This window comes from Apodemus sylvaticus, chromosome 10 (assembly GCF_947179515.1).
Source record: "Apodemus sylvaticus chromosome 10, mApoSyl1.1, whole genome shotgun sequence".
NCBI classification, from domain to species: Eukaryota; Metazoa; Chordata; class Mammalia; order Rodentia; family Muridae; genus Apodemus; species Apodemus sylvaticus.
In genome coordinates, this window is record NC_067481.1 from 89,914,478 (window position 1) to 89,940,599 (window position 26,122).

A 26,122-nucleotide genomic window follows, 5' to 3' on the forward strand; every position below is an offset into this window, starting at 1 on the left:
TTCTAGTGGAGGAGCTATGCGTGAGCGATGGCTGCTGGTGGGAGGGTGATTCTTCTTCTGGGCTATGGCTGTTAGGCTGCTCATGCTCTGGTGGATGGCTCCGCACCCATGTGTGCATTTACTAATTGGACCCAGTGGGTTATTAAATACAAAGGACATGAGGTTGGAAGGCACATGTCTTGGTAGAGGTCTGGGCAGAGTGGGAGGGGTTACTCAGGTTAGATATGCCCAAGATACATTGTATACATGTGTACAATTGTCAAGGAATAAACAATACCCTAAAAATGCTATTGGAGCTGCTAGCTTGAGAGTCATAAAAAGTTGTCATGTGGATTTTGGCTTGTGTGTAGGATAGAATTTCCAGCAGTTTCTGAAACGGTTCCAAATATACTTCTGTCATTTTGAATCATGCCTCTATGCAAAGCGCTGACCTAAGAAATGGTGATTTTAAAGTAAAAATATCTGTCAATTCTAAAAAACATTGAAGGCACTCTGTGTCCTATAATATCAATTATTTAGCCAACATTTAATTAATCTCATTAGTATATAAATTTGTCTTTAATAAATAGTAAAATATATATCAACAATATATAATAATACACATATCTAAGAACTGTTTAAGAATAAATTTATAGTTCTTTTTATAGCCTAGGTATAAAAGAATGTGACTTTTTCATATACTTTAAAATGTTAAAAAATATTTTTTGTGTATGGGTGTTTTACCTGTATGTATGAGTAGTATATATATATATATATATATATATATATATATATATATATATATATGTATGTTTCATGTGCATGCAGCACCCACAGATACCTGAAGGTGTCATATCAATGGAACTGGAATTATGGACAGCAGTGAGCTACTGCGGAGTGCCACGGAGTACTGGGAATTAAGTGAAGGCCCTCTGGAAGAGTAGCCAGAATGCTTAAACACTGAACCATCTCTCTGGTCCTGACATTTTGTTTTATACTTTCTTTTTTGTGTGTTTTTTTAAAAAGATTTATTGATTTATTATGTGTAAGTACACTGTAGCTGTCTTCAGACACAGAAGAGGACATAGATCTCATTACAGATGGTTGTGAGCCACCATGTGGTTGCTGGGATTTGAACTCAGGACCTTCAGAAGAGCAGTCAGTGCTCTTAGCCATGGAGCCATCTCTCCAGCCCCTGTTAAATACTTTCAAAGTCTGGGTTAAATAAAAGTATTCCGGGCAAAAAGGGGTCATGAATGGAAATTCGATCCCTGTGAAAGGATCAGTTGACACCAAGGGGATCACGACCCACAGGTTGAGAACCACGGTTGCTAGGCCAGCTATGGGGAGATAGACATAGCCCTGCAGCTCTGTGATGATGGAGCCTGGAGCTAGAATGATGTACTACAAGCCTCGGATTGCCCAAGACTTCCAGTAAAGCAGAATCCACGGCTAGTCAGGGAGTCATGCCCCCTCGCACTGGGTCTGGCACACCCTTGGGGGTTGGTGTCAGTCCTCTAGAACTGAAGAGAGAATATTTCCACTGTTTTCAGCCTCCCTGTCAGGGTAGTTGGGAAACCCAAGGAACTGACTCGGGATTGGAGAGGACACTATTCTTCATAAGCTCCCTACTGTGTCTCTGCTTGCCCGTAGTGTTATACTACAGCAGAAGGTGGCTCCTCTCAGGAGCACATATAGACATATCATCCCCTACATAGTTCATAGTTAAGGTTCCAGTTCACATGACAATCATCCAAGATAAAGGGTGAAGCAGACCCCTGACACATAATCACCGCCAGGGGAGCTCTGCTTCCTGTCTTGAGCTTGAGTGGGGTAGAATCTATTAGCCTTGGGAGTACAGTTCCTGGCTGGCTGTTCTTGATGAACAGGAGAAGTGGGTGGTTTGGCTGACTCTGGGCCGGAACAGGAACTGTGCCTGCGGTCCTGTTTTTAGGAGTCCTGGTTGGTTGGAGCTGGCTCGGTAAGGGGATGCACGGGCCAGCTGGGTTCTCGGGAGAGTTCTTCTCCAGACCACACTGTAGCCCCTGGCTGGAGGGCTTTTGATAAGTTAATTATCTGCAGTTTGAGCTTTGATGTTGCCCAGAGTCTGTCTGGCACCAAGGTCTCATCTTTGTTGTGAGGGGCTACTACTGCCAAACCAACTGTGCTGTGGGAGACCCCTTCCAGTGATCTGCTTCTGCTGGGGCCACAGCTGGGAAAACTGCACACCTGAAAGAAGCCAGGAGTAGAAGGGCCAGGGGCATCTTATCACTTAATAAGAAAGGATCAGAAGTGTGGTTAGAAGGTCCAGAAACCAGAGCCAGGATATGTGACCATTATTATTAGCCCGTGGTCTCAGTTTCCACTCTGCTCAATGCAGATAGGACCTCCCCTCCCCCAGTACAGGTGTGAGAAGGTTTAGGAGAGACGATGTAAGAGTGGCTCCCACCTGGCATGCAGAACGTGGCAGCAGTAGCCCGTGATTATCTGCGACACAGAAAGGAGTGGTGGGATCGCCAGGTGGGCAGGTCTCTTGGCCAGCCTCCCATTCTCTGACTCAAGCCAGCATCTGCAGCCTCCCATGGAAACCTCCTGGCTCTGAGACTGTGGAGGCTGGCACCTGGATTCAAATCCCTGTACCAATGCTTTGTGACTCTGCGGAGAGAGTTCATCTTTGGATGCCTTAGTTTCTTCCTGTATAGGGCAGGGTTATTACTTCCCACGCTGACATCATTCCCATAAGGAGTCTGACCCAGATGCTCTCTGAGAAGAGGGAAGGTCAGGGCTGAGCTATTACCTGAACCCATCCCTGTGGTTCTCACTCAGGTGGCAGGTGCCTCCGTGCTGACAGGGATTCTGGACGCAGGTGTTGATGGGTACGGTGCAGTCCTTGCCCTGAGGAACAGATGAGGGAGAAGTCTGGTAAGCAAAGCTTCTGGCTGCTATGACCCAGGAGACCTCAGGGACTTCCCAGCATCCTCTGGGATGAACCTGAGTCAGAAGACAATGGGAGTCATTGCCTGGTCACGCACTCCTCATGAGAAGGGGAGGCTGAGAGGGTGAGTTCAGGCTCCGGCATGACCAGGTCCTCAGTTCACAGGCTTCTCTGTCCTAAACTTCCAGCATGATCCCAGCTCCCCATCTTCTTGGCTGATAATGGGCACAAGCCTTTTGACCTCTGACGAGTTGCCACGGAAATTACGTGGGAGCTCTCGCAGGAGGAAGCACTGTGCATTACATAACACACTTGGCACACAGTAGGCATTCTGTAAAAGCTAGCAGACGACATTGCTTTTTGCTTTATTGAGGTTTAAATATAGTCCATACCATGTGCAGGGGAACTAAGGTATAACCTCTAGACCCGTGTTCTATGAAGGGACAACCCCCCCCCCCACTTCCTCTTTGGCTGGTTGGTCTGTAGTACAGCTTTGCTGTCTGCATTTTTTCTCAAGTTCCAAAGGTGAGTCCAAGGTCAGGCCAGACAAGACTATGAACTGCAATGGTTTGGAGTGAGGCAGAGTTCCGTTGCATCAGGCCCTTCTTCAGGGTAGGTATGAGCGGAGAAGAGCCAGTGAGTAGCAGGTGGGGACGACCATGCCAGGGAGAAGGAACAGGGACAAAGGCTCCATGTGTGTGACCCCCAAGACACAGACTGTTGACACTAATCCTAATGTCCCAGGGATCCTCTCACCCCCCATGGCTCCTGCTTCTCTCTTGCGACACAGACCCTATACTGGGGACATGGCTCCTGTACTCTCTTGGGATATGCAAGTTGTACTTTTTAGGATCCAGTAGCACCCGGCCTGGGGAGGTATCTGCTGTATATAGTTCTGAGCCATGGGCTCAGTGACTTGAATTCATGCCAGGCCAGGGCAATCATGGGAGCCTTCCCACTGCCACCACCACCTGCTCACCATCTGCCTGAGAAGAGCCTGTCCTGCCTTCTGTGGCTGCCACTGTCTATGACTGGGACAGTGTCTATGCATGGGACTGGGAGTTCCTGGCTGTGTGCTTACTGCCGGCTGAGCCTGAGGCACTGGGCCAGGATAACCTCCACTGTGGGCCCAGATGTATCCTCCTACTCTCATGCCTGCTGGAGCCTCAGGCCCCTCTCCAATAGCTGGAAGGCAGATCTCTGTCTGTTTTTTTTTTTTTTTTTTTTTTTAATGTAAGTCCATGCTCCACACAGAGGTTTCTGAGAGGGGAGAGTGAGAGGAAATGTGTGCTTTGAGGAGCTATCTGGCATTCCCCCCAAGCCACAGCGACTCAGGGCCGTTGGTGTCTGGAATGGAAAGTGTAATAGGAATTCTCACTCACGGTATTGAGCACATTTTCCATTCCCGGCTTCGAGCTAAGTGTTTTATATTCATGATCACATATAATGTTCCCGAGAACCCTGTGAGATTGGTACAATTGTCATTATACTCCCTTTTAACAGATAGGGAAGGCAGACTTGGAAAAGAAGGAACTAGGCCTGAGACTTCACAGCAGTTAGTGAAATAGGTGGCCAACAGATGAGCCCAGACATCTGAGTACAAAGTCAGCACCAGGCATCTCTACACCGGACCGTTTAGTCTGTTCCTCTAGAACCCTGGGCTCTGGAGTGAGTGCACAGGAGCTGAGTCTAGGCATGCTGCTACATGCTGTAAGGAAATGACTGGTTCTTGTTGACCTTGTTTTTATGTTCCATGGAATGGGAATGAGGTAGAGTAGTATGCCTAATCCAGGAATTCAAAGTACACCAACACATTTGGGTGCTGACACATCACCAGAAGTGGAGAAAACTCTACCCTTGACTTCAGGTCATGGCCCAAATGAGGGTATAGTAAAAATGCCTACAACACCAGCCTATGTGTGTATATAAAACAGGCTGATTTCATTATTAGATTTGGGTTCTATTTCCTGAATATCTTTGCATGTGAATGTGTGTGTGTGTGTGTGTATCTATACTTGCATGCATGTGAAGGCCAGAGGTCAACCTGAGGTATTATCCTCAGGTGTCATCTACCTTAAAATTACTCAGTGTGTGTGTGTATGTCTATACTTGCATGCATGTGAAGGCCTGAGTATAACATCTCAGGTGTCATATACCTTAAAATTACTGTGTGTGTGTGTGCATGTATGGTGTATGCCACAGTGCAAGTGTGGAGGTTAGTGGATAACACTGTGGAGTTAGTCCCTTTACAATGTGGTGGTTTGAATACGTTTGGCCCCCATGTGTTTAAATGCTTGGCCCATGGGAATGGTACTATTAGGAGGTGTGGCCTTATTGAAATAGGTGTGGCCTTGTTGGAGGAAGTGTGTCACTGTGTAAGTGGACTTTGAGGCTTCCTATGCTCAGGTTCTGCCCAGGGAGGAAGATACTCTCTTCCTAGCTGCCTAGAGTTTGGATCAAGATGTAGAAATCTCAGCTCCTCAAGTACCATGTCTACCTGCATGCTCCCATGCTTCCCGCCATGATGATGATGGCCCCAATTAATGTCCTTTTTAAGAGTTGCCTTGGTCACAGTGTCTCTTGGCAGCAATGGGAATCCTAAGATACATGGGTTCTAGATATCCAACTTATGTCACTAGGCTTGTGTAGTAAGTACCTTTGCCCACTGAGTTAACTCATTCTGAGATGATAAGTTAGTATCATGATGCTTGGCTTTGTCATGGGTTCTGAGACCCACACTCATGTCCCCGGCCCCAAGATATCTTAGTATGCATATGCAAGTATTATAAGATCCAGAAACACCTGAAATCTGAGATGCTTCTGGTCTGAAGAATTTCATGTAAGGGATGTTTAATTTCTATCTGTCCTGAGGGGAACAAGCTACCACTGTAAATCTCATTACGTGCATGGTACCTCCTAGGTGATGCAGTCCTGTAAGGAAGTGGCAGTGATGACCATGACTAGGGTCTGAGGCTAGGCTGAGTATGCTAGAGAGTTCAGGGATGCATGCATGGGTGGTAGTGTTGCTACAGAGATAATTATGAAGAGCAGAATATGAGAACCTCAAAAAGGATCCAGTGGAACCACCCAGCCCTGGCCTGTGTACTTTGATTTTGCAAAGTACCACTTGGCTCAGGCAAAATTGCCATCCCCACGCCAAGGACGGTGTAGTATGTAGGATCTTCTGTAGACCTTTAGGTTGAGCACAGAAATCTAGGAGGCATTTCCACTGCTTGAAAACAAATAACTGGGACTTCAGATGAAGATTTCTGTCACTTACGCATCCTTGAAAAGCAATCACCATTTCCAATGTGTGCCTAATTAGCCCAATTCAATTCTCTTCCGCTGCATTTTTGTTCAGATCTACGGGATCTGGGATGTTCCTCCTCGGTCCTCTTCCCTCTCTTCTCCACCCCACTGGTCATCAACATATACCTCGTGCATGGCAATGTTGCAATCCACACCTGCTTCACTGTAATTTCAGAGCCTGAGACTCCTTCCCCTTCACTGAACACATATGCACAGGGCTCACTGGATTTGTGCATGAGCAATCTTTGTGCTTGGACTCTCTGGGCTTCAGGGACAGATGGTTTTAAAAGGAATCCTTGGGCTTTCTTATTCCAGGCCCATAGGTGGCACTCTGACACCATCTGCTAGCAGCCAGACAGCAGCTGAGAAAGCCACCAGGTAGCTGTTCCCTAGAAACTACCTTTCAAGCCTGTGACTGTCCAGGCCCAATCCCTTGAGGATGGATGCAGATGCTGCGTTCCTGTCACTCAGCTTGTGCAGATGGTGCACAAGATGGGCTATGGGATACCTGGGACTCTTGGCTTGTCCAGTGCATTCAGATCCCATGGAAGAGCACTGAGTCACACCTTTGCTCATTGATCCCAGTGAGTCACTGAAAGAGGTTCAGCTATCTGGGAACCTCTTCAGGGTAAAGGGCATTGGCATTGGGCCTGTGTAGCCTTGAGTTTTAATCCCAAATCTATGGAAGCTTTGTTTCTAAGCTTTTAATACAAGCCTTCTTCATAGGTTTGCTAGGAGAAGGAGTGAACTAGACACCAGGCATAGAGCATGACACATAGTCTACACATTAGTAGGGGGACAGTGTAGCTTTTTTGGGTTGTGCTGGGGGAAAAGATTCTCTTGGAAGTAGCCTAGATTACTGGTAGAATGGATAGGAGAACTGGCAATCTCCATCTTTCTTCTGGGTCTCCCAATTACATGGCAGACCATTGAGTCTTTGAGTTCCTAATTCCCTTATTCTCTGACATAGCACTTCAAGGGATACCTTTTCTAAGAGGACACTTTTTTTTTTTTAATTTCCTGGGTTGCAATCTCCCTGTGACTCAAAACAAAACAAAACAAAACACCCCACACAGGTAGCATTTCCTTCTCATCCTAGCATCCCTGTCAAGATTCCACTGGTCCTGTCTGGTAGGCAATTTGGAGGAGACCAGGGAGGCTGTTGGCAAATGTCACTTGGCCGGGGTGGGTCACAGTGAATCGTAGAGTTATCCAGGCTATTCCACATAGCATCAGCTGCAAGGGGCCTCTCCCTGCAGCCAGGACAAAGGAAGAGCCTGGGCGCAAGTGGTGGGCAGAGCCTCCTGCCTTACCTTGTAGTTGTAGGGGCAGGTACAGCGGTACTGCTCCACAGGATCCTGAGTGCACGTGCCGTTGTTCTTGCACGGGCCGGAGAGGCAGGCGTTGCACTTGGCTGCAATGTTAATGTCCACCGGCCCTGAGTGACAAAGCCAGAGAGTGGGTAGCAGCTCCGTGAGTAGGCTACCTCCCCTCCCTTCCTCTCGGCTCTGGCGCCCTCCCATCTCTGGGCCCAGAGGGCCGCTGGCTCTCTTGAGGCTGTACATCCATCTGGAGAGAGTCCCATTAATTCAACGACTGTCCAGTGAGTAAGAATCACAGCGGGGCATCATACAGCAACACTTCTGCAGTCAAATCAATTACTGTAATTAGCCTGATCCGATTTGGGTGCTAATCTGCAAACAGTGCACCATAATTAGAACCCTCCTGTGTAGCTTCTATTCCAGGAAGTTCTCAGCACAGGCTCTGTTTCGACCTTCTCTGCCCCTGCCAAGCCATTGCCCATAGAATAGCCAAGGAGGGATGCCAAGGCACACAAGGAGAGTCCTTTCTTCAAGACCTTAGGGGAGATGCTGTCACACAGAAAGATGCTAATGGGAGCTCTTTGCCTTTGTCACCCATGGAAGTTTTGACTGTGTTCTTTTTTGGGGTGGGGGGAGCTGGAAGGAGGTCTTTGTCCCCACATAGAGATTTGCATAAAAGGACTATGTCTCCTACTGCTCCTACTGTAGACAGCTTTGATAATGAGTCATGGATGTGTGTGTGTGTGTGTGTGTGTGTGTGTGAGTGTGCATATGTTCTATTTAATACAATAACTTTAACTAGCCTGGAGCTAACAATTCTTAACCTGGAGTTGGGTTGAGAATCACTCTGAGGAGTGTCTATTTGTAGGTAGATGAACAGATTGGCCCCAGGAAGCTCAGAAACCAACAGGTCCAACTTGGGCTCACATCAGAATGAGAGGAAACACCTGCCCATGCTTGCCTCTGACTGAGGGGTTCGTGAGGCACAGAGATTTCTCTTGACACACAAGGACCAGTCAGAACCAGCCTAAATCCCATGCCTAGATTGTAACTCAAAGATGGTCAGACCCAGATCCAATGTTATTTTTCAAGTACTGGGGATCCAACCCAACTTTATAGGTTAGGCAGTTCCACCCAGTTCTACCCCTGCCCTTGAGTAGCGATTTTTAAAGCTCTGCAGGTGATTCCTGCCAAGACTGAGCACCACTATCCCAGGGCCATTTGAGTCCCTCTAGTATCAGATCAGATGTCTCAGAAGCAGGAGGCAGAAAGTTAAAATTAGCTTTAAATCAATGGAATGTTTTCTGCTTTCAGCAGCCACATGGGACACTGCGCAGTTTTAAAGGGAAAATAAAAACTGAACATTGAGATTCTCTGCACTGAGCAAAGGGCATTGACAGGCGAATGCTCAATGCAGATGCAAGATAGATTCTGAAATTAAATTCAGGATGCCTCAAAATTACGGGCAGATAAAATAAAGGCGATACTCTGACTATAAAGTGAGACAAGGGAACATGGTTCTTTAAGAAAAAGGCGCTCAGAGGGCACTAATGAGAGCGCAAGCCCATTAGCCATTTTGGAAATCGATTCTGCAAACTGTTCGAAGGCAACAAACATATTTGGAGCCAATCATTTTGAGTCTCTGACTCTTATCTAAGGATACAGTGTTAACCAGAGGAACACCTTCATGTATCCACCCTAAGAGGGAAAATGGAAACACTGTGAAGATTTTCAATCAAGAAACAGTTGAGTAGGCTGTGTTGAGACAGCAGCTGTGCAGGTCAGAAGCCCATGTTCTAGAGCTAGGAAGAGTCAGGGTCCTATTGCTGTGTTCTTATGAATTAATTTGGGATACAGATGTGGCCCAGAGGGAGATGCCTGTCAAGATAAGCAAGGCTCTGGGTTTGACCCTCAACATCACCAAGTGGGGAGAGTTCATTCAACTTCTTTAAGACTTAGCTGCTCTAAATATTTAACATGAGGTTATTATAGATATTTACTCATAAAAATGTTGGAGAGTTAATCACAAAAATTAAATAATAATGTTAATATGTTAAATAAGTAAATGTTAATGTGTTAAATAAAATGATGAATAAAAACACATCTAAGGGCTGGAGAAATGGCTCAGTGGTAAAGAGCACTGACTGCTTGCTCTCCCAGAGGTCCAAAGTTCAATTCCCATCAACCACATGATGGCTCACAACCATCTGTAATGGGATCCGATGCACTCTTCTGGTGTGTCTGAGGGCAGCTACATTGTACACACATACAATAAAACAAAACCAAAAATCAAATAAACACGTCTAACACAGACCCTGCCATGTAAAAACTCAGGAGTGAATCATTATAATGAGTCAGTAAAATTCACATGTTCAGGGACAAGATGGCCCAGTAGATGAAGGTGTTTGCCACAAAGCCTGAGGACCCGAGTTCAGTCCCTGGAGTCCATAACTGGACATAACTGGTTCCCACAAGTGGTCTTTGGACCTTCATATATAAACTGTACTGAGTATGTGTTTGCACACACCACACACACACACACACACACACACACACACACACACACACACGGGAAAAGAGAGAGAGAGAGAAAGCAACAAATGTAAAAATTATTAAAAGTCACATACATAAGAATCCTGAGGCAGTACGATGTGAATGCTAATATTACTGGGTGAGGAATGAGGTTAGAGATGGTCCCAGTTATAGACAATATATGGAGAAGGAGCCAGTGAGGACAGTGAACCCTCTATATTAATGGATCTCTTACAAGCAGATTCTGAAGATTCAGCCAACCACAGACCATAAATATCTGGATCAAAATTGTACCCACATTTACCATGTACTGTTCATTAGTCCCTAAACAACACAACACAACAACGTTGTATACGGCATTTACAATGCATTAGAAGTAGAGATACGATATACAGTAATACCTGTGTTATATGCATGAGATAAGCTGCGTTTTTGCAAGCCACGTGTGCTTAGATGTCAGATACACAGCAGCTCTTGCGAGGGCAGAGATGTGGGCAGGCGACACCTACCTTTGCACTGGAACCGGTGGGTGGGGGTGGTGAGCAGGAGTCTATCTGCCATGGACTCAGGGCTACTGCATCTGGCAATGCCAGGCTCCTTGTATCCAGCCTTTACCCACTCTGATAACCAACGCAGACTGCAGTCACAGTGGAGAGGGTTGGTTCCCAGGGCCCTGGAAAGCAGAAGAGGAAGTTAGGCCTTGCCTGGCCTGGCCTGGCCTACAGACTCTGTGGCTCTCTGAAAACTCAAGGTTTTGATCCTAAACTATAGGAGTCTGGTGTGCAGGCTAGAAGACACATCTCCACTAAGGAAAAAAAAATTGAAGTTTCCAGAGTCTATTTCCAATTCAGTAGATGTTCCGTCCCCACCTAAGTGACTTCCCATTTCTGAGGCTTTGTTCTCACTGCTCTAGAAAGTTCTGTCCTGAACTCTCCTCCAGTCCTGGCTCTCTGGGGACACATTCCAGACCTCTGGCCACCTTTTCATGTGGCTCTCAAGCAATGGGTCTGTTAGACGATTTGTTCTTTGAAGACTCGTTCCAAGACCCAGATTCAGGAAGCAGCTTCAAGTCTATGAGATTGAAGATATGGGTCGGGGTGAGCCACAGTTCACCCCAAACTTCTCCAACGTGATCCGGAAGAAAAGAGTACAATTCATTTTTGTAAAAATCCTATTCTCTGCCATTTCTACGTTTGATTTATAGAATGCATACATGTCAGTGCTGTAGCCTATGCATACAACGTGAAAATAATTAAAATATATACAGTCTTACCAACAGAGATAGGTACCCAGAAACTATCTGAGAGTACTAGCTAGGCAAAGAGGGCTGGCCTGGGAGTCAGGGGACTGAGCTCTACTCTGAAGTCTCACTGGCATGGTGGGTAGCTTTCAGTTACTCACCTACCATTTATGGTCTCAAGTTCCCCGAGTGGAATAAGAAAGGACTACAGATTGGTTGAGAATATGCCCACTGGAATCAGACATGGAGTTGACTACCTGCTGGCTGTATAGCCTCAGGAAAAATGCTTTAACTTTCCTAAGTCTGAATTTCATCATTCATATATATATATACACACATATACATACATATACATATATACACACATATACATATATGTATTATATATATACACATATACATATATATATTATATATATATACATATATATATATGTATTATATATCCATAGATATGTGGATTGGAATAAAGCACCTTAATGCTGTAAAAACTATAATAGTTTAGGGTATAGTGAGGGTTCAAACATTTACACTGTTTGACAGGATAGATGCCTTCGAAGGCTTCTGAAACAAAACACTGTGTACAGTTTGAATACAGTATCTCAAAATAATCCCCCTTCCATTTTCTGAATCTCAGGTTCCCTATTTGCAGGTCTAACCAACAACAGGTCAAAAATAATTTTTAAAAGTTTAATGTGTAGTGAATACATATAAACCCACTTTGGGGGTTTATTTTTAAAAGTTTTACGTGTAATGAATACACGTAAACCCATTTTTGGGTCCTTATTCTACACTCAATATAGTATAATCATTATCTACAAAGAGTTTACAATTGTACTAGGTATGTTAAGTAGTCCAGAGACGATTTCCAGCCCACAGGAGAATGTGTGGTGTTCTACGCATATGCCACCTCCCTGTGCATAAGTGACTTGGCATTTGTGGGTTACTGGTTAGAGCCAGCTCTCTGCACATATGGAGGGCCAAATGCCTAACACAAGGACGGAATATACACAGACTGTAGCCATTACCATGTTCCGATTTGAACCAATGCACCTTAAGAAAGAGGCTACTTACAGGTGGGAAAGAGATGTCAGATCATTGAAGGAGCCTTCAGGAACACTGGAAATGTCGTTGCCATGGAGAGTTCTGAGGCAGAAGGCACAGGTTAGTGAGTGACCCCAGTGAGCCACCAAACTCCCCCAGCCCAGCCACCCTTCTGTGGTTCCCAGGGCCCCACAGCTCATGATATCAGTTGGTGCTGCCATTGTTGAGGGGCACGGACATCACTCTGTCTAGAGCAACAGCAGGGGTGGAGGGGCTGAGGGCTTGGCAGGGACGAGGATGGACTTTCAAACTCTATGAACCCGGGGGAGACTCAGGGATAAGGTGCTTTTCTGGATCTCAGTTTTCACACCTGAATAATGGAACCATCAGAGTTCCAGAGATGATGTTCTGTGCTTGATCAACTGTGGCTAATACTATCTGTTCTGTATTCTGATAGTGGCTAATCCATCTGTTCTGGAGCCAGACTGCTTGCTTTCAGACTCTGTCTCTGCCACTTACCAGCTGTATGGCCTTGGGCAAAATGGCTTAATCTCTCTTGAGCCTGTGTTTCTGAATGGTTAAATGAGAATGACCAATGGTCAGGTCGTCACGCTCATGTTTTAGATTATGCAGAAAGAATGGAATATTTTCTAAGTGCTAACTGGTGAGTGACAGGGAAAATGGGGGACAGGGATACAGGAGAGAGAAGAAGACTGTGGGAAGATCAACCCAAACTAAAGATGTATGAAAGAGTCATAAAGGACACCTCATATTTACTTACTTTAAAACAATAAAGAGTCTGAATGGAGGTACCATGTGTGGGAGGTACTATTGGCTCCAAGAAGCCACAGGTTACTAAGGGAAAGTCCCAGTGTTTGGTGGCCCAAGGACCCCAAACATCACAGGTACGGCCCATCAGAATTAGATGAGAAGCCTGTATTGTTGGAGGAGATGCCACACGCTCTGGGCTTAGGGCATAGGGCACAGGGTAGACTGGAATGGACCTGGAAGTCCCCTCCGCAGTGGCTAGCTCTCGTAAGTGTCAGACAGTTATTCTGGCTGCTATGAAGGAGATAACTGTTGACTGTATGTTCTAGAGGACTGACTGGCCAGGCATCATGTGCCCACTGGCAAAACAGTAACAAATCAGTTGTGTGTGTGTTTTGAACTGAGGCTTGACCCACGTTGGAATTCAGGTTTGGTAATATAAACCTGGCCAAAATCCCATGGCAGCAGAGGTCATGGGGGAATCTACTATTGTGGTTTTTTTTTTTTTTTTGGGCTGGTTTTTATAAGCGGATACAACATGCCCATTAAAGTACCTTCTAGATAACCACGCTTCAAGTTTTAGTGTTGTTGTTACAACTGGTCAGAGGAGGTTCCTTCTGTACTGACCCAGTGGTAACTGTCGAGACATAACTACCAAAGTGCTGAGACTAAGTGGCCACTGAGTGCTCAGGCACAGGTGGATATCTACAAGAACCCATCTGTGGCTTGGGGAAATCTGTGAGAACTTGGGAACGTGGGGGGAGGTGGTTAACTTCCGGAAGGATCTGGCTGATGCATTCTTGGCTTCAAAGCATCTATGATTCCTTGTATAGATCTACACAAGACTGACTGGACCCATCAACTTTCCATCTAGATGGTCAGGGAAGGGATGGGGGTGGGGGCTCTATCCTTCCTTGAAGATTTATATACCACTAACAGGTAGGAAGGGTTCTTGAGACCCCATCCTTCTGTGGTGATCTAGAGGTTTCTAGGAGAGGGAGCAACCTTTTCTACAGTGGCATAGCCACTGGTAAGGCACTCCTGCTCATGTTTACAAAACCAAAACCAAAACCAAAACCAAAACCAAAACCAAAACCAAAACCAAAACCACAACCAAAACCTCCTCAGCTTTAGGGGCTGGAGAGATGCTCATTAGTTAGGAGCACTGACTGCTCTTCCAGAGAAACCAGGTTTGATTCCCAGTAACCACATGGTGGCTCACAACTGTCCATAACTCACACGTGTGGTACACAGGCATATAGGCAGGCAAAACACCAATACACATAAAATAACAACATAAAAATTTAAAAGTATTTAAAAAAACTCCCCACATCTATACTCCTTTCCATAACACCAAGGAATTACTGGTTAACGGCTCCTGTCAGGAATACATCAATGTATCGCATGAACAACTAAGGTACCATGAAATTAGAAGCTGGTGGGAAAAGGAAGGTGACCAGTGAGAGAGGTAAGCAGACAAGAAGAAAATGAGGTGTGAATATGATTACGACATGCTAGGTGCATGCTTGGGATTATCACAATGAAACCCACTGCCCTGCGTGATGAGTATATGCTAGAAGGGAGTAAAACTTCACATTTCTGAGTCTGACCTACATCATCTGGGTCTGGGGTGAGACCTGAGATTCCAAAGGTTACAGTTCATGGGAAAAGGGCGAGTGGTTTTTTTCCTATTGCTTTCAGTAAGGACTCAATTTCCCTTCTACTATAAAATACTCAGGGCCTTGTACATGCAGAACTACACCCTAGACCAGAGGTCCTCAATCTGTGGCTTGCAGCCCCATGGCAACCCTCTATCTTCAAAGATATCTACATTATGATCCGTGGCAGTAGCAAAATTACAGTTATGAAGCAGCAAGGAAAATCATTTTATGGTTGGGGGTCACCACAACGTGAGGAGCTGTATCAAAGGGTCACAGCATTAGGAAGGGTGAGAACGAATGATCTAGAATTCTCCTTCCTCCTCAGACAGCCCTCCATTGTCATCTTCATGCCAGCCCATTCTTGGGGTGATTTGCCAGGTGCAAGCTGTCCTTTACTTGGGGGCACCTGCGACAGCTGGAAGGAGTGGTCCTCCAGGCAGTGCCCATCTCTTCCCAGTGTGCTTAGTGGAATCCCTCTCCCTGCTTCACATGAGCCCCAGCCTGCTATTGACTTGGGTGCCTTTCCTGTTGCATGCTGTTTGGCAGATCCACGGTAGGTCATTTGGGAACAAGGCTGCCAACGCCATCAGGGTGATGAAGCTTTAACAGAAAAACACTGAGGCACCCGACAACAGCTTTGGATGTGATATCTTCAAGTCTTGCTCCCAGTTGTTATGAGCTGAGCTGCCGAGGTCTTCAGACCTGCAGACCAATGGGCTATGATTTACAAGGACAACTGAGTTGCAGTCCACCGATGCTGCAGGCTCTTGGTCCTGGACTGGGCCCCAGGGAAGGACTGAGGCATGTAAATCACCATTCTCAACGATGATGGAGGAGTGGATGCGTGTGCCTTCTCGTGTGGCTCTCTGTTCCTGTATACCTCTCTGGAAGTGAACTTGGCTTGAAGTTCTCTCTGCTCTTCCAATGACCTTAGAAAAGTGCGAGGGATCTCTCCTCTCATTCTAGGGCAGTGGTTCTCCATCTGTGTCTCCTAAACAGCATTTGTTACCCCTCTGAGATTGTACTATAGCAATAGTACCTACTGCCTACTCAGTGTCCCCCTCCACTGGGAGGTGTAAGCTTCAGCCATCTTGTATCTTTGTGGTTCGTGTGGCTCCTGTATACACGCACACATCCACGTCTCTCAACACCTCTCCATTATCCATTCATTCCAGCATGGGCACACCCACACCTTCAGAGGGACAGGAGGAGCCTCCCTTTAGGGCCGGTGAGAGACAGATACCCGTGGGGCCCCCTCTGGAACTCAGAAGTGAGGGGAGGCTTCATTTTGCTGGCTTCTGAGCCACTAGAACGAAACCGCGCAGCCTGTCACGATGCTCTGCTGGTCAGAATGGTAAGTGTACCACAGCTGGGCGGGAAACCCATCCATGAGAGAGGGCTGAGGGGCGAGACAGCTGCACTTCTGAGGCGTCTCAGTCCCAGAGCCTCTGTCTGCCCTGAGCTTCTCATTTCCTTGAGGGATATATACTTTTTTTTTTTTAATTGTCGAAGGTGCATTGAGCTGATCTCCTCTCCACTGGCCAGGAAGGGTGCCTTATAACACGACTTATTTGATAAGCCAGCTGTGAAAATTCAAAGCTGGAAAGGCTCCAGATGCTGTGGGACCCCACCCCCCACCTCCCACCCCACCCCCGACAATGTTCTTGGGCTTATTTTGAGGTCAGTTCTCTCAACGCATTGCTCAGACAAAGCAGAGGCCTGTGATTATATTTTCCACCAACTTTAAGGCAGCAGTGAGCCACAGGGCTCCATTTCTGGGCTGGAGTCAAGATAAAGTGAACCCCCGGCAGAGGATCCCAGGGGTTCCCAGGTCTTCTATCTGACCCCACCTTTATTTTTTTAATTTAAAAAGTATTTTCCTGCAATATATTTCTATCAGTTTTTCTTCTTTCTTTAGACTCTTCCCAGATCTGACTACTCAGGCCTGCTCTCCCTCCCTCCACGTTCCCCAAATCACAACCTTTTAATTCTGCTTGAAGCTTCTCTGGGAAAGGGTGAAAACACTTCAACCTGTCAATCAACAATGCCCCATTCTTCAAGTAGAGAAGGAGATGCTGGAGTCTAAAGGCAGGTAAACGGGAGGCTGGGAGGGTGACAGGAAGGCCGCAGGTAAGCCCAGAGATGGGTTCCGCCTTTGGTTCTGTGCATCCTTGTGGTGATTCGGCCACATTCTTGCTTCTAACATGAAATCCGCCCTGCGGCCACACTTGTTAGTTCCCGTGAGCCTCCTAACACACTTGTCCTTTCATACAAGGTTTTTATTTTACTTCCACGTGAGTCTGGAAGACGGAGTTGGTGCCTCTAGAGCTGCAGTTAGAGGCTGTCGTGAGTCACTTGATGTGTGTGCTGAGAACGGAGCTCCGGTCCTCTGCGAGAGTGGCAAACGCCCTCTCCCACTGAGTCAGCTCTCCAGCCTCCATGCTTTTCCTTGATTTTAAGGTCTTTGTAGAGGGTGTCCACACTGTCAGCCTCTGGAATGTTCTTTAGTCCCTTCTCTCCTTAGGTGAGCCTCACTGGCTTCTTCGTCTCAGCCTTGGAGAGCAAACAGTCCTGGGTTCAAATTCCCACTGTGTTCTCTCAGAAGAAGTCACTTACCCTCACGTAGCTCAGTTTACTCGTAAGCTCAATGGGGATAAATAGAGGCATGTTCCTCATGGGGGAAAAACTATGATAATGACCGCAAAGCCCTTATCCCTTGGGCAGTGCATAATGAAGACGTAACAAACACCAGTGGTGGCATTGCAGACAGGGCTGTCCTTTCCGAGAGCTTCAAGAAAGGCAGGGTGCAGAGACGGCTTCCCTGTGGCGAGGCTCTTTTCCCAGGTGCCACCCTGGGATGCGAATGGTTCTCAGCTTGACAGCTTCCCCTCTTCAGAGGTCAGCAGTTGTCTCCTCACTGCCTGCACCCACCTCCCAGGTGTCACCACAGCTTGTTCAATGACAGAAGGCGCTAGGGAGTGAACAGGTAGCTATACTTTAATGTCTCTGAGGTGATAGGTTTAGAGAGACTTTCTCTTTGTTGGGAAGTTCCTGCTAAATTTCTATCTTTACTTTTTGCTTGGTTTGCAAGGACTGAGGCTATGCCATGGTCTGGAGGCCACTGGTACCACCTCTCAGCCCACCACCAGCATCTGCTAAGGACCAAGGCTGTCAGAGGTGGGCTGGCTCTCTGGTGAGGCAGTGAGGTCCCTTTTGGGGAGGTCACCAAATCAAGAGCATCTGGAGCCCTTCATGGGGGCCCCATACGAGGTCTTCAGGCTGGCTTACCTCCTCATGGGTGTCAACAGTGCAGTTTTACTTCAAGGATGAGAAGCTAAGGACCTGAAGGGGGATGAATGATACCTCAGGCTCTCCCTCAGTACACACTGACTGCAGCAGCCCTCCCTGTCCTAACTGATTCCAGGTGCCACTGTGTGGGGTTGGGGAGTGACATTTAGGACCACACACATATACACACAAGGCATGTGACTCTGTGTGGGGCAAAGATCCCTAAGAGTATGCAAATCCCCAAAGAAGAACAAGAACGCCCACAAGAATGTCCTTGCTAGCTATTTTACATAGAAAGTGAAGTAGAAAAAAATACCTTTTTTTTCTCACGCAATGTTTTATACTGGGGCTCACGAGCACCCTCACATATATTCAGTTGTTTTCATCAATACACACACACATAAACACACACAGAGACACAGTAATACACACACACACACACACAAAATACATACACACATAGAGAAAGAGACAGGGACAGGCAGAGAGACAGAGAGACCAGAAACAGAGTCAGAGAAAGAGAGACAGACAGACACACATATATACATACAGATAGACAGACACAGAGAGAGAGAAAGAGAAAAAACAGAGAGAAAGAGAGAGAGAGAGAGAGAGAGAGAGAGAGAGAGAGAAACACACATACACAGAAACAGAGACAGAAAAAGACACAGGCACACATGGAGACAGAGACATACGTACATGCATACATACATACATACATATACACACAAATAGAAAGATAGAGGCGAAAAAGACATAGGCACATACACAGGGGGGGGAGAGAGAGAGAGAGAGAGAGAGAGAGAGAGAGTCAGATACACACACATGGTCAGTCACATAGACAGACATAGGTAAACACACACACAGAGGCAGACAGAGAGACAGAGACACACATAGAGGCAGACAGAGATACATATATATATGTATAACCATATACACACACACAGAGGCAGACAGAGATACATGTACAACACACACACATACACACATACACAGAGGCAGACAAAGATATATGTACAACACACACGCGCGAGCGCGCACACACACACACACCACACACACACACACACACACACACACACACACACACACACACAAACAGGGTTTTCTCTATGGCTAAGCCTTCACACAGGTCCTCTTCTTTGTGCCAAACAGCATCATTTATGGGACTGTCTCTCATTACTTTTGAAGAGTTCACCAACATAATGAAATCCCTCAGAAACTCGAGGGGACTATACAAACGCTCAAATGTCATTTGACATAGCTAATGCAATTCCTGATTGAAAACAAACTTACCTGGGGCCAGAGAGGTGGCTCACTGGGCAAGGCACTTATATATAAGTGTGGGTACCCGAGACCAGATACCCAGAACCCACTTAGAGCCGGCAGTAGCACTTATCTGTCATCCCTCCTCTCCTACAGCAAGATGGGATGCAGAGACCAGAAAATCCCCGGAAGCTCAGGGGCTGCTAGCCTGTGAACACAGCCATGAAGAAGAGGAGCATCTACCTCATGTAGATAACCAACACCCAAGGTGTCCTCTGACCTTCACGCACACACTGCAGCACATATGTTCCCACAGTAATACACATGAGTCAACACAACACTAAAACGAACAACCCCCTAACCTTTTGTCCAACTCCCTAAATTGTCACTATGTAGACTCTCCATCCCTGCTTAACTTTGCCTTACTAGTTACTGAGCCGGTAGTATTGGAAACCTTGTTCCCTCTAGTCTTTGTTCATAGGTGTCAATGTTTACAAGATATAATTAAGTTTCCATTCCCACACAATCGCTAAATAGTCAGCCCTTTCCCACGCTGCATCTAGTTTTCATCTTTATCTCTTTTAATAACTGTACTTCATTGACTCGCTGTGTCGTAATCTCTTTATACATTTCCCTGTTGGTGTCCCGGTAGGTAATATTTAAAATTTAGGTTAAAAATAACAATGCAACAAAGACCCAGATTTATAGAACCTTTCCCTCATCTTGGGTTTTTCTGCAGCGTAAATTCCTACATGTGCGATTACAAGAAGAAAGGATACAAATATCATAAAAATGTAGCCCATAAACGCTGTTATTTTTCCTGAATTGGTCCTTATGCAGAAAATGGTTGCTCCCCACTGAGGTGCTTGGCTAGAGTGAGAGAGAGGCTCTAAGATTTTATCCCTAAGACCCACTGACTCTAGAATGATCATGCTAAAGCCTGCTGACTCTTAATTCAAGAAGCAAGCTCTCTCGTGCTGAATATAGGCATGTATTCCTGTGACCTCATGATGGCAGTGGAGCTGGGGTAGGACACATGGGGTGGGGGAGAAACCCTGGCAGGCCATAAACAGCCCCCAGGGAAACAGACAGATGGACAGGGAAAACCTATTTCTCTCTTTCAGATTCTTTGAATTATCCCCATCAGAGTGACTTCCAAGTCTTGAACCCATGCACAGAGATTCAATTAAAACTGGCAGCTCTGTCTCCTGTCATCCAACCTATCCCTAGAAGCATCAGACTGAACGGATGGCAGATTGGGAGCTGGGATGGACAGGGGCCAGCAGGCAGTGTCGGGGGAGCTGGTCTGGTTTTGGGCCAGATGGATGAGCCCTAGCCACCACTGCATTCATTTGGAAACAAGGAAATAGTTTCACTGATGTTTCCATTCCCAAAGTCCCCGGAGAAAGTGGATAACAGGTAAGTGACAGTAACAGATTGCACACTGTCAGCTCAGGCACTTCTTTGCCCCCAGAGAATTGATTTTTAATAACGGTGTGGATGACATGTGGCGGGAGCTGTCGCTGACATGGGTGTTTTGCAGGTCTTAATAAATCACATCAGCCCAGAGCCTCTGGAGTTGGACCAGGTTGCAGGGTGCTGTTTGTTGATGGCACTGAGGTGGGAGGCTGGACTCAGCTACCTCATGACTAGTAGACTTGGCTAGTTACTTCATTAGCCAGGTCTCAGTTTCCCCATCTCTAAAATGGGCATCATCCCCTTAAGCTCACAGTACTCTTCCAAAGGATGAGGAGAAGGAATGGTCAGGCCTCACTCACCCTTTCAAATGTGGGGGTTACTCTTAGACTATTGATAGGCTAGAAATAAATGGGTCTGAGGTGTTTAAGAGCAGGGTGACATCTCTATCAGGAGGAGATCCCTCAAGGACAGGTGACAGTCAGAGGAATAAGCCATGGCATCTTTTTTATCAATAAAGCAGTACAAGGCAGAAAGGTATACAAGTCAGACCCAGAGTTGGAGTGGCATAGTGTCCTCCTGCTCTAGCTCCTAATGAGACCTGGATAACATCTTAGCGTTTGTTCCACACGGGCAGTAGCCAGAGCTGTGCTATGTGCTTTAGACACAGCATCTCATTTAACCCTCCTGTGATTTGGGAAGGCAAGTAGCACCATCATCTGATTTTTGTGGTTGAGAAGACAGGGAGGGTGGGGCAGTGCCGTGCTTGGGAATCAGGAGGATTCTGCAGCCCGTTTAGCCCCTGTGTGCAGCTCATCTGTGTGTGTGTGTTTGTGTGTGTGTGTGTGTGTATGTGTGTGTATGTGTGCATGAGTGTGGAAGCTCAGAGCATACAACCTGACTGCAAACTAGCGGGAAGAGCTCAGGTATGACGGGGGCTCTTGACTTCCCAAGAGAATGTATAAATCACGATTCATCACTGTTACTTAAATGCTGGCAACTTATTAAATCTTGAAAATAACATTTTCTTGAGACAGGATCTTGTTAAGTAGTCCAGGCTAGACTCAAAGTCACTAACTAGTCTAGGCTGAGTTTGAACTCACGTTCTTCCTGCCTCAGCCTCTTAAGGACTGGAATTAAACATGTGTGCCATCACATCCGTCCCTGAAACTTTTGGTTTTGAACAAGAATGTTGTAAGCCAACCTTCTGAGCTTGGACGGCTCGTGGGCTTCCAGCTTGTGATCTTGGGTCCTTGTAGAGGGCGTTTGCCCTTCCAAAGCCAGAGTGAGCACCCGTGAGCAGACTGCTCACCACAGGGCCCTCCTCTGTGCTCATGGGAAAGGGGAAGAACCGGTTAGTGTACCCTAGTACCCTGATCCTGGGGCGGGGTGGAGGAGGGTAACCTATCTGATACACAACAAAGTGCCTCCCGAGTGGCTGAACCTCGGGAATGGCTGACTCAGGCTCATTCCCTTTTCCCCTTTGAGTAAACAAGGATGGCTGGGTGGCAATGAACGGCTGTGCCGTGCCCACGGGGCAGTGGGAAGGGGAGAGCTCTGTGCACCTCACACTGTTACCCAGTACTATATAAGCTGACCCCAGGCCCAGTGACTCACAGCACTCGGAGCGACCTCAGCCCGTTGAAGGCGTGGACAGGGATGCATCTCAGCCGGTTGTAGCTCAGGATCCTGTGGGAAGGAAAAAACGTGAGGCTGATGGCTACCCCTGTTCTTGTGGGTACACCCTTTACACAGTGGACCCGTCGAAGCAAACGTATCCTCCAATTTCCCCTGTTTAATATATCAACAAAGGTACCATAATACAGAGAGAAGAGAAACCTCCTACCACTCCTGGAAGCTCCTTAGCTTGCCCCCCCCAACCCCCATGTTCCACAGCAGACTGGCTCTCTAATCAGCTTTCCTACACCCCCCCTCCACTGTCAAATGGTGTGTGCTTACAACATGCAGAGCTAATGGGAAATAAATGGGTCTGAGCAAAATATAATTGTGTAGGAAACCCTCCACTGGGAAAGAACACGCATGTATCCCAGAAGGCATTCCAAAGACAGCCTTCTTCAGAGGTAATTAGCTTCTCGTTCCTCCATCTGCCGGGCCCCTACCCCTCCGTTTGGCATCTCCTGATGACTAAGGTTTGCCTTTCAGCGGGACAGCCGCCAAAGCTGTGAGGACCACAGGAACAAGGTGCCTAGGACTGGGGCTCCAAGACTAGGTGGCCATGCCCATGAAGGTTAAAGGTGAAGAGACTTCATACTCACAGCGTGGAGAGGTGGGACATGTTGCTGAAGGTGTGGTTGGTCAGCATGCTGATACTGTTGTTGCTTAGGTCACTGGATAAAGAAAAACAGAAAAGCCACCCGATAGTGTCAGCACACCAGAGGGAGCCCACAACCGACTGTCATGAGTGTGCCATGCGTTACTACAACACACCTGTGCGTTACTACACACCCCCCACACACATACACACACACACACTTACCCATCTATCCACACACTAATTTATCTGTCCTTCCACCCACCTGCCTATTACTTCCTCATATACTTGGCCATCTGTCTAGACATATACCCTCTCACCTCCATTTACCCATTCTCATATTTATCCACGTATGTTTTCATTCATGCACTTATCCCCCTCCCACCCATCCATTTTTGTATGCACATGATGATCTAGATGTTATTTTTTCCATTCACATCATCAAAGCCCACCCATTCATCCATTTATTTACTCATTCAGTGATTAAATCATTCAATTACATGCCTAGTCTTACATTCTATTCTAACAAAGCATACACACAAGAAAAACAATTTCTCCTTATTCTAGTGTGTTTCTTCCCTCGATCAATTTTTTTTTCAAGGCAGGGTTATTCTGTTGTAGCCCTGCTATCCTGGACCTCAGTCTGTATACCAGGCTAGTCTCAAACTTAGAGATTTGCCTGGGTCTGTCTGCCTCTTGAGTGCTGGGATTAAAGGTGTTGTGCCAGCACTGCTAAAAATTGTGTAGCCCAGGCTGGCCTCAAACTTCTGATCTTCTTGCCTCCACCTCCTTCTGTAAACCCTGCTGGTGTGCATCACCACATCCAGCCTCCTATCAGTTCTTGTCACCAGTCCTCTCTATTGTTTATTCATTCCATCTGATTCATCTGGTAGGAGAAACCAAGTTGGTGAGAGAAGAAAGCTCTATCAACCACACCCTCTGGCTTTTTCTCAGAGACAAATTTCTAGAACAGCAAGGTGATATTTGCAGAAAAGCAAGGTTGCACGTTGGAGACAGCCAAGGAGCTTTTAAATCTTGTGAAGCCAGGGTTCCCAGCCTGGATATTTTGACATAAACATCGTATCTAGGTGTGGCCATAGTATGGATTAACAGCATCAATAGCTCCTCCCTGGGCAATTCCACACACAGCAGAGAAGTAGTTCTCAACTGGGCATTCTTGTTCTGCCATGACATTTGACAATGTCTACAGACATTTTTGACTGTCACTATTGGGTAAAGTGCTACTAGCATCTAATAGAGGCAAAGGTCACTGCTGAGTGTCTCATAATAATCACAACAATAGATATCTAGCTTTATATGTCCATAACTCTGAGTTTGAGGAATGTTCATACAGATGTTGGTTTCTGGAGAACAAAAATGGCGACCAAATGGTGGCTTTCTGGGACTTTTCATTAGTGGGACTCTGACTTTAATTGGGAAAGAACCCTCCTTGTCTCTTGTGGACTGGCTCCTTTGCCCTCTCAAGCAGATATGGCATCCTTTATTACCACTTGCCCAGGGAGTAATTTTACCCTTCTGGGTCCCACCAAGGCAAGACAGTGAGCTGTGGAGGGACAAAGCTCAGGGCCTTGCCTCGCGGTCTCTGCTTCCCACTCAAGGGTTACCAGGTTCTTGGAAGGCTTAAAGCCTGCAGCAGCTATTATTGAAGGTCCTTGGTTTAAACCATCACTTGAGACATTTTCTAGGAAACCAAAGAAGGGACTTGAAGAAATGCTTGTTTGTGCTCCTGGAAGAGCTAAGCGAGGCCACAGCTTGCAAGCAACTGAAATTCCAGAATTCAGCTGGGAGCCTGGAGAGGTCAGAGGCTCCCTCCAAGCCAACAGGGAGGTAGTCCACAGCCCATGATGACATGCCTTGGCTATTTCTGCACACAGCCTCACTGGGCAAACCCTCCCACCTCAGCCTGGTCCATGCTTCACCCCAGTTATCTGCCTCTCCCCACACCCTACAGGCATGCTGGTTGAGAAGTGCTACACTTGCCAAAGCACTGTTTTCCCTTAGTCTCTACAGCCCTGTCCTACACCACCCCAGAAAGGAGAAACAAATGCCTGGCTAGTGGCAGGCTCCTTACATAAGTGTCAGCTGTCGGAAGGCGGACAACTCTTTGGGCACTGCTGTTAAATGGTTTCCTTCCAGGTACCTGAAAGAGAGGTGCAGAGTTATAGCAGTGGGAAGGACATTATCCTGGTCACAATCTTTGTGAGGCCTCACTCTGTTTCTTTTTTGTATCTGCCCCCCACCCCGCCCATTTGTCATCATTGTCTACTGTATGATCACACAATTGGTGATATTTTTCTCTACTAGAGTGATAGCATTATTACATGATGGCAAGGTTTTTGCTAAAATTGCCCGCCACTGTATCCTAGTAGGGCTCTTGATGCTGCTGACCCAAAGTAGGTATGCATCCAGTGCAGAGTTGTTTAATATTAATAAATGAAGCCCTCACATGATGCTGACATATCACTATATCAGAGTAGCAGCAATAGAGTTGCGGGACTGCCTGTTCAGGGTTACACAGAAAGCAAGTGGTTTGATCTAGAATAAGAACCCAGGTCTCCCTGACAATGCCACACAGCTTTTACCCAGCCCCTGGAGGATGGTTGGGAAACTGAGCCATGATTTGTCTTATGAACTCAATTTTGTAAGGAACCGAGAGAGACACAAGATGTCAGGTGATACTGAGGGACAGTCTATGAGAGCCTCCAGGGAATTAACTGGGTAAGCTAAAAAACAACCAGAAGAAAAGGAATACTGGACAGCTAGGGAAAAGGACACATGTGTACAGGCACACACGTACACATGCATGCATGCACTCACACATGCATGCACAGCAGAAGCATTTTCAGGGGACACCGTGGGAAACCGGCCCTTGGTGCTGGGTGCTCAGTACTGGAAGCCCACAGAGGAGAAGGGAAATAACACTTTAAAGAGACATTTGCAGTCGGGCAGTGGTGGCACACGCCTTTACTCCTAGCACTTGAGAGGCAGAGGCAGGCGGATTTCTGAGTTCAAGGCCAGCCTGGTCTACAGAGTTAGTTCCAGGATAGCCAGGACTACACAGAGAAACCC

At 46.6% G+C, this 26,122-nt stretch overlaps 1 protein-coding gene across 1 annotated transcript in view; it reads right to left on the bottom strand.

Annotated features, from left to right (window-relative positions):
* Slit3 (slit guidance ligand 3) overlaps positions 1-26,122 on the bottom strand; it is a 595,031-nt gene that overhangs the window by 32,930 nt on the left and 535,979 nt on the right. The window contains exons 21-27 of the mRNA XM_052194961.1: positions 25,125-25,193; positions 23,037-23,108; positions 22,378-22,449; positions 12,392-12,463; positions 10,587-10,750; positions 7,537-7,661; positions 2,777-2,874 (exon numbers count right to left, since the gene is read on the bottom strand). Coding sequence (XP_052050921.1) covers positions 2,777-2,874; positions 7,537-7,661; positions 10,587-10,750; positions 12,392-12,463; positions 22,378-22,449; positions 23,037-23,108; positions 25,125-25,193 — 672 coding nt within the window. The remainder of the gene's footprint in view (positions 1-2,776; positions 2,875-7,536; positions 7,662-10,586; positions 10,751-12,391; positions 12,464-22,377; positions 22,450-23,036; positions 23,109-25,124; positions 25,194-26,122) is intronic.